Source organism: Alligator sinensis, unplaced genomic scaffold (genome assembly GCF_000455745.1).
Source record: "Alligator sinensis unplaced genomic scaffold, ASM45574v1 scaffold876_1, whole genome shotgun sequence".
Classification (NCBI taxonomy): domain Eukaryota; kingdom Metazoa; phylum Chordata; order Crocodylia; family Alligatoridae; genus Alligator; species Alligator sinensis.
Window position 1 is genome coordinate 339,657 of NW_005841938.1, and position 8,543 is coordinate 348,199.

At 48.3% G+C, this 8,543-nt stretch overlaps 2 protein-coding genes across 3 annotated transcripts in view; one reads left to right on the forward strand and one right to left on the reverse strand.

The window, feature by feature from the left end:
- Positions 1–3,360, forward strand: part of LOC102370458 — a 10,254-nt gene extending 6,894 nt beyond the window's left edge. The window contains exon 5 of the mRNA XM_006019750.3: positions 821–3,360. Within this exon, the coding sequence (XP_006019812.1) occupies positions 821–967 (147 nt within the window). The 3' untranslated portion in view covers positions 968–3,360. The remainder of the gene's footprint in view (positions 1–820) is intronic.
- Positions 3,361–3,486: 126 nt separating this feature from the next.
- MRPL27 (mitochondrial ribosomal protein L27) lies at positions 3,487–8,537 on the reverse strand. Of its 2 annotated transcripts, XM_025199163.1 has the most exons (4): positions 7,782–8,537; positions 5,696–5,818; positions 4,926–4,993; positions 3,487–3,918 (listed from the first exon to the last, which is right to left on the reverse strand). In XM_025199163.1, the coding sequence occupies exons 1-4, from the start codon at positions 7,807–7,809 to the stop codon at positions 3,712–3,714; spliced, it is 426 nt and encodes a 141-aa protein (XP_025054948.1). In that variant the 5' UTR covers positions 7,810–8,537; the 3' UTR covers positions 3,487–3,711. The 2 variants fall into 2 exon arrangements, with proteins under 2 accessions (XP_025054948.1, XP_025054947.1); XM_025199162.1 differs by having other exon boundaries at positions 5,696–8,537.
- Between the last annotated feature and the right edge of the window lie 6 nt (positions 8,538–8,543).

Genomic DNA, 8,543 nt, shown 5'->3' on the forward strand with positions numbered 1-8,543 from the left:
ACCTGAGGCCCAAGTTGGGGAAGGTGCTGCTTCTCTACCAAGGGGCACTGGGCACCTAACAGCCTTCTGAGGTTTTGCCCCTCAGTGACTGTGCTCTGGTGGGGTAGTTAGACCCAAGCTGGCTCTCATCTCACTAGCATGGCTCACAGTAGCAAAATAGACATGGTGGCATGAATTCAGCAACATGGTGGCATGAATGCAGCAGGAGCTGGCCAAGCCTGGCAGGGACGGGGTAGCCACCCCCATTACTGCTGCTCTTACTTGTGCTAGCAGGGAGGTCGGGCATCCCTCTCTCATGTCACAGTCCCTCCTCCTGACTGCAGTGCGCACACATCCACAGCAGAGAGAACAGGTTGGATGGGTCAAGCTTACATAAGCAACAGCTGGCAGGAAGTACACAGAAATGGATACTTGGGTGAGACATGTAAGAACTAATCCTATCCATCTGGGGAAGTTTAACTGGAAACCTTGTGGTTTCTAGCAAATGTCAACAGGCCCCTGAAAGGGACAAGAGAAGCTTTGGCTAGGGACAAAAGGGAGAGGGAGATGGGTTGTGGTAGGAGTGGCTGGGCTGGGCAGCAGGTGCTGCACTGGTTTCTACCTGAACACCTTGGATCAGGCAAGGTTTCCAGCAGCCCCATGCACTCAGCTCACAGCATTGTGGTGAGGATTACAAGTGCTAAATTGCAGAGATGATGATAGTATGAAAGGGCTCCTTTAAACACACATTATGTAATGGGGATAATCTTTACCACCGTTGATTTCTGGTCAAGTGTAACAGGCTTGCTCCTCTCCTCTCCTCTCCTCTCCTCTCTCATAGATGCCCCCTCCCTACGAGCAGGCCCTCCGGCACCCTCCAGCTCTGCCAGGAAGCGAGGCTGGCTCTGAATTAACAGACAGACACAGCTTGGCAGACATATTCCAGGTCTCAGTCAGCTACCAACCGCAACGCAACACAGCCGTGTAAAGCTGGAGTCAGCCCTGGTAGCATTTTTTCCTGCTGTAGCTGTAGCTGCAACGGTGGCGCTGTGACATTGCTCCCTCCTGCAGGGCAGTGTCGACCCTCAGGCCTTCACCCAGACCCAAAACGGCTGAGAAACAAGCGTGCAAACCAGCAGAGACCAACTAATTTTCTTTTCATCCACCTTGCTCTTGGAAAAGTGGTGTGATGTCTGGAGTCTCTGCTCCAGAAACTATGGAACAAGCCACTGTGGACTGCTACTCCCTCCTTGCTCTATTGACTTTATCTTGACCACAGCCAGTAGAATGATCCCCAGCCACTATCTCTATGCTCAAGGGGTTAAAGCACAGAGGATGGTCTACTTGGTCAAAGAAAACTCCCAGAGGAACATCAGGCAGCTATTCTACTGTGCCCCATACACCTCTGTGGCAGGTATTGCCCAACACTGAAAGTATTAAGACCTCAGAAGCTGGACGATTTATCTCATCTGTTTATTACGCTGTAAAAACAATCAAGTTAGCAGGTACCAGGGTCAGAGGCTCGATTTGCCACTGAAGGAATGAATCAGCACTGCAACTGCTACTGTCAAACCTCTGCTTCGTGCCCCACACACGCACACGCCTGCAGGATTTAAAAATGGTGCGTAGAGAAAGTCTTGTCTCCATTGACAAGATAAAGGTTTGGCAAGGGTCAGGATCATTCTGGGAACCCTGTAAGCAAGGACAGAGACCAGCCTAAGCTGGGTGTCCCAGAACACAGAAACAAACGGGTAACAGGTAGCCTCCATGAAGGTGCAAGGGCAGATCAGGACTTGTGTTTACTCAGTTCCCCTCTACAAGGAGAAGAGTCTTAGTTTCCTTGACAATCAATCACACCAAGGATGGTGCAGCTGCACCTCAGATTTTTGCCTATTGTTTTGTATTTCAGAACAAATGTTTACAATGCTGTTTACAACACTGTTGATAAAATGGGACTGGTCAGACCACAAAGTATCTTGAGTCTTTTTTTTTTTTTTTCAGCAGCAGGATTCTTGAAGGACTTAAATACCCTGTGTTTGAGTTTCACTTTGGGAAGCTGCTCTCCACCCTTCAGCTGATGAGTTTCGGATGCCATTTCAGACTTCTTTGTCTGGTTGGGAATTCTACAGTTAATCGTGATAATAGCTTTGGAAGTGTGACCCTGCCCACTCTAGTAAGTTAGCAGGCCGTTGTCAGGTACTTCAGATTCTCAGCTGAGTTTCCAGCGAGCAGATTTTCACACGGTTTTTCTTGAAAGCCCTTCAGGGTGGGAAGGGACTCATCTTCTGCAGTATTTGGAACCGAAAAGTATAGTGCTAATGCCTGAGAATCAGCAAGGAAAACTGGCTGGGAATTGAATACAAACTTGTCAATCCTGTTTTATTGTGCAAAGAAAGAGAATGAAAGTCTAAGCAGGACTTTCATTTTTACTAATGAATGTGGTACTATGCAAGGGTTTCTCTTAAAAATTCAGGAGTCAATGGTTTTAATAAGGGAAATTTAACATAACGAACTATTTAAAATGAAACAATTTATGCCCTAGGAGGTCTCTTGGCCTTGCACGGTGCTGCAGCATGTAGGTTGCACACGCTGGAAGGATGCACATTCTGGAGAAACTTTTGTGTACTTTCTAGCAATGTTCTACTTTTAACCCAAATCATCCCGGCAGCTTCCCTTTGTTACTGTGGCAGGAACTGACATGGCCAGAACTGAAAGTCTCGAAAGCTCAGTAACAATTTAGGGAAGCACTGGAGTCATAGTTCCCTTTCATGTCTGGTCTAACACTGCTGCCTGCTCAAGACACACTTCTGTATTAGATTAGCATCTTTGCCAACTCAAAGCAGCATGTTCCTTGGGCTTTCTCTCACCGACTGGCCAAAAATGAGGGAGGCACCTCCTTCTGCTATGTGCCTCGTCAGTGAACTGTGGTGTTGGGTGCCCAACACCTCTGCATCTGCTGCCATTTTTTCATTCTCAGAAGCACAGGAAGAGAAAATGGGGATTCAATAGGTAGCTCTGACTGAGAGTCAGGAACTCCTGATCTCTATTCCTGGCTCTGCCTTCCTCTAGAGATTGTGGCAGGTGCCTCCGTTTCCCCAAGTAACAGGGAAATCAACCAAACTCCTTCCTCACAGAGGGATTACACACTGGAAGATGTTATCAGCACTGCCCCACTTTTATAAGTGGGGAAACTAAGACAGAACTGAGGCTTAAAGCTACAGCGCAGCCACTGTCAAAGCTGAGACTAGAATTCAGAAGTTGGCTACTGGGCCGGCTCTTCCCCTTTCAGTCGTGACAAGAGAACAGTCAATGCAATACTTTGATTCCCAAACTGGCCAAAATTCAATACTTTGAGTCCCAAACTGTGGCCAATTCCTCTGTAGATACTGCAGTATTTCCAGCTGGACTGGAACAGGGCTCACAGGAAAGGGAAGATATTTTCACTTGCCCCCTTGGCTTTACGTGAACACAGACTGCTTTTCTTTCATAGACACCCTCCAGGCATTAGAAAATCCATCATATTTATTAGATATATTCCAACAAGCATCATCAGGCACCCCGTTACCTTCTAGCTCAGACCTGCACCCAGAACAGTCCTGAATCGAAGAAGTGAAGTCCCCTGTAAGTCTCTTCAAGTCTAGAGCAATCCTTTCCTAAGACTCCAGACATCCAGGGCTGGGCACCAGCTTTGCCACAGTGCTCTGTCCCCAGCAGCAATGCAAGGCAGCAGTCTCAGAGCATGGTGATTAGCTTGAAGCTGCCTACTTCTTCAGTAGGGATGACGTTGATGAAGGTTTTGTAAAGAATGGCCCCCCTGGGTAGCTGACGGATCACGTGCTTGGTCTCATAGCTGCGTGGGGGTGGCACATAGACCTCCTTGGTGTATCGCACGATCCCGTCCTCCAGAGCATACAGAGTATTGTTATGGCCTATTCCCACCTGGAAGAAAGCACATGGGTAGAATACTGGAAGGAGAAAGGGGTAGACAGATAGTCACTGGAGAACATATGCTGAAGTGGCTCACGTTGTCCCCTGTAGATGGTTACCTGGGCTTCAGTGATGGCCAATACTTGATTCTTCTAAGGAAAGTAAGAAGCCCAGAATGCCATACATAAAACTACATGGTGTGTGTGAATTGAGAGGCCAGAGGAGGGATTTCTTCCCCTGAAGCACAAGTATTGATTACCTTTAAGAACGTAAGTGCCATACTGCATCAGACCAATGGTCCATCTAGTCTAGCCCAGTATCCAGTCTCTGCCAGTGGCAGAAGTAGATAGTATAGAGGGAACACTGAACCAGATGCATCTAGAGTGATCTGTCCCCTATTCAATACCATCCCTTGCATGCACCATTATTGGTTTGGAGCAGTGGTTTTCAACCTGTAATCTGCAGACTACGTCTAAGGAGTCTGTGAAAGATGACTATGATCTAAAGTATGTGAATACCCCCAATTCAAATTACAATTCAAAGGGGTCCACACCTCCACTCAAAATGTCCAAAGGAATTCACAAATTAAAAAAGGTTGAAAACCACTGGTTTAGATATACCAGAGGAAACCTCTCCAACCATTCTGTTCAATAGCCATTAATAAGTAAGGGGGCAAACCCTTCAGTTATACACTCCTGAATTCTAGCCTCAGCTTTGAAAGTGGCTTTTCTGTAGCTTTAAGCCTAAAGAGTTTGTCCTTCAGATAGAGGGGCAAACCCTTAAAAGCCATTAATGAACAAAACTCCTTCCCTTGACTATGGCCTTGTGTGCAATAACAGTTGTAAATGGACTCTTCTACTAAGTAATACTTGTTACTGAACCATCCCTGACATGGAATGGAAGGGAGGAAGCAAGGCACCTTGGTGAAGAGCAGGAAATGTGCTAAGCCTCAACTCTAGGGCTTTGCTGTGGACAGCCCCTACCGTAAGATGAGAACAAGGGCTGAAAAAGCAACTTACCTGAGCCCCTGGATGCCAGCGAATCAACCTCTGCGTGGCCAAGATATTCCCCGCGTGAACAAAGACACCTGCAACAAAGCAACCTCGATTCAAACACATAGGCTTACCTGAAGCCCCAGGGCTGGCAGGGCTCCAAGCACTTTGGGAGGTTTCCTAAGCCTAAGAGAACGCTGCTAACGGAAACTACAAGGCAGTGGTTGCACAGTGGCAAAAAGCAATACTTATTTTTGAAAAGATTAGTTCTAGGGCACAAGGCATTGGCTGCTTGTTGCAGGCGCTTGTTTTATTGCCTTTCACATCCACATGTTTTCATCTGCAAGCCTATTAATTATTAGGCACTCGCTTACAAGAAGCTGTACTTTGGCTTCTATTAAGCCTCATAATTCTCCCCTTTGTAACTATGTGAAGTGCCCAGCTTCTGCGCGCAGTGGGAGATGAAAGTGCACTTCACTTATCAGATGCCCCCTGTTGTATCCCTCCTCCCAGCTCCCCTGGGGGCAGGTTAAGTTGGAACCAAAGTATGCTTTTTATTGGCAACTTCAGTTTGCTGCATGTAGGCAGACCGGGAGTTAGCTTGACTCACTCCAGCCTCCTGCTGGCTACTCCCGTAACTGTTGCACACCATGTAGTGCTGAACCCTTTGGTTTCTCTCTCACAAGGAATGAACGCCCCTGCCACCAAAGCTCAGTAGTGCCCCATAAGCACTCCCTGGCAAGGAGTTAACTGGCGGAACACAAGCTGAAAGCAGCTAAGCAAACAGATGGACCTACCATCTTGTTTCTTCCATCCATACCGCTTCCCAACTCTGTGACCACCCTTGTTTTTTGGGCTGCTCCCGGCTTTCTTGGATGCGCATCTTGCTGCAACTGTGCTCACCTGGGGGGCAGTCACGACTAGATTTGGATGAAGAATAAGTACAGAGAAAACCCAGTTAAGAATTTCCACTGCACATTCAAAATGCATCCAGAAATTCTAATTCCAAAACATGACTGCATTTCCTTTGAAATGCAAAAAAGGAAAGCTTTGGTTTGTCAGTTCAACATAGAGACAAAGGCAGTAAAAAAACTGAAGAGGAAATCTATTATGAAGTCTACCCCCTCGTGTACCTCTCTTCTGCATGGAACCAAGCCACATGGCCCCCATCCATTATGAAAGAGCAGAATTCTCAGTAGTACACTTGGAAGCACAAATAGTAACACCTGTTCTAGCATTTTAAATTCCTAGGCTCCAGATGCAGTTAGAGAAATCAACCATCAATTTAATTTAATGACCTGAGCACTGGGATTCAGGACTCTTGAGAGTTTATCTTCCACTAAATTGCTCTGTGAGCATGTGGCAAGCATTCTGTGCTTGGTTTCCCCACCCTGTGTCATTGGTTTTACTGTAAAATCCTTTAGCAGTCTGGGATAAGTACCTTTAAAAATGCAAAGTTGTACTAAGACCCAAGCTGAGGGAGGTATACAAGTGCTTTTTTGGAGTTTTGTATCAGGGTTTTTAAAAGCTGCAGTAAGTGGTTACACTTTTATTCTCTTTGAAACCCCATACATGCCTTCACATCACAGTTATGCCATTTAAAATCATATATACAGAATCCAGTCAGTAACTATAGTCAGTTTTTTCAGATCGAGATCTCTGACCCTGTTATGAACTCTGGTTTGTCAGAAATGCCCCAGATTGAATTAAGTCTTTTCCATCTGGTCAGCAGCTATATTCCTTTCTTTTAAATCCCTCCATTCAGCTTTCTATATGCTGCTACACAGCGGTTTCATTTCCCTTATTCCCAGAAAAGTGCTGGATTGATTTTATATTCATTAAATGATCACAGATACTCAGCACCTAACAAAGATTAAGGGTGAAGGGAAAGCTAAACTACAAGGTACCATTCATCTAACATGTTTAGAATATGTTCAGTAAAATGTCTGCGACTTGGGTAAATAGCAGGGAGGTAGGAAAAAGAAGTAATGAGATTTGCAGACCTTTCTGCAGACGAATGTAATCCCTAAGAAAATACCTCTCTTTGCTCTCCAAGGTATTTTTTTTATTTCCAAGTAGATGGCAAAGCCCTTTACAAACAGCAATTAAGGCTCGTGGCACTAAACAAGGTAGGAAAGCATTATCTACATATTACGGACAGAGAAATCAAGGCACAACAATTACGCAACTTGCTAAAAGCTTCCCTGGAAATCAGAGGCAGCGCTCCAAGGTCCTGAGCTCCGCGCAGAAAATGTCTCCACCGTGCTCTACGTTTTATGCTTAGACTCCCACTCCTTATTGCCTCTGTGCCAGCCCCAGTTTCTCAAATGAGAAGATGCCAAAACCGTTTCATAAAGTAGGCTGTAGCCCATGAATGCTCCTGCCTCTCTGAACAAGGCATTTCAGCGGAGGGCCAATCTTTTTGGCAGGCATGCCACAAATTAATCCCACACACTCCCAGAGTGCCACTCCCCCCCCCTTCCCCTGCCAGATCGGCTGCTCAGCTTTCTGTCCCCTGCCCTGTACCCCTAAGCCAGTCTGCTGCTCTGCTTTCTGCTCCCTGTTCTGTGCTCCCCAACCTGATCTGCTGTTATTTAAGCTTTGTCTCCCTGCCCTATTTGCCCTTATGATACCAGTTCTTGCCCTGGTCTGCCATGTGCCACACAGAGGCTGCCTGTGCCACGTGGCTACTCCAGAGCTAGTCTACAAGGTTGCCACCCTGCTCTGCTTTCTGCTCCATTTCAGCTTTGTTCGCTTTACTCTGGTCAAAGCCAGACCCTCAGGCTCCACGTGAAAACTGAGCGGCAGCGAACACGGATCAGACATGAGGCAGCAGGTTGCTGGCCTGGCTTCCAGCCACCTCATCTGTCCCGGACTAAGCACCACGGCAGTCGCAGGGTGACAGCAGCATGGCCTGTTGTGAAGAGTTTGGGGAGGAAACCAGGTGTCAGCTACGCTGAGTGTCCAGGCAATGCTGCCCCACTGAGCCAGGTGCACAATCCGGCACGCGTCCTGGTCCCCAACCCGAGTCAGATCACTGCAGCCTCAGCCAGGTCTGCCCTAGGGCCGGGAGCAGCCGGTGCCTCCAGTGCTCGGAGCTGCAGGGGGGAAACCAACAGCAAGCCTGGTTTAGCCTTGGAGACCGGTGCCAGGCAGGCAACACCACACGGGCAGGTCCGTTCCCCTGGCCTGGTCCGTCTGCCCGTCACAGCGCACGCCAGCTCGGGGGTGACCGACCCGGGGCAGGGGCAGCAAAGGGAGCAGAGGGCAGAGCAGCCGACGGGGCAGGAGGTGCAAGACAGGGAGTGGAAAGCGGAGCAGCAGACAGGGTGGGCGGGGAGCACAGGGCAGGAGATGCAAGGGAGGAAGCAGAGCTCGGAGCAATCGATGGGTCAGGGAGCAGAACGCAGAGCAGCTGATGGGGCAGAGCAAGTGACGGGGCAGAGAGTGGAGAGCAGAGCAGCCGATGGGGCAAGAGGTGCAGGGGAGGAAGCAGAACGCAGAGCAGTCGATGAGACACGGAGCAGAAAGCAGAGCAGCAGGTAAGGCAGGGAGCGGAGCACAGAGCAGTGGATGGGGCAGGAGGCGCGGGCTCCAGCTCTCCCACCGGGGGGCCCCCCCCACCACAGGCAGCACGTGACCCTC

Bases quoted from the DNA above. Each gene is read 5' to 3' on its own strand.
- MRPL27 (XM_025199162.1), bottom strand. From the start codon at position 5,888: ATGCATTTTGAATGTGCAGTGGAAATTCTTAACTGGGTTTTCTCTGTA. The intron at 4,994-5,695 runs GTAGGTCCATCT...GCTTTGTTGCAG, and splicing joins TGGATGGAAGAAACAAGATG to GTGTCTTTGTTCACGCGGGG. The intron at 3,919-4,925 runs GTAAGTTGCTTT...GCTTTCTTCCAG, and splicing joins GCTGGCATCCAGGGGCTCAG to GTGGGAATAGGCCATAACAA.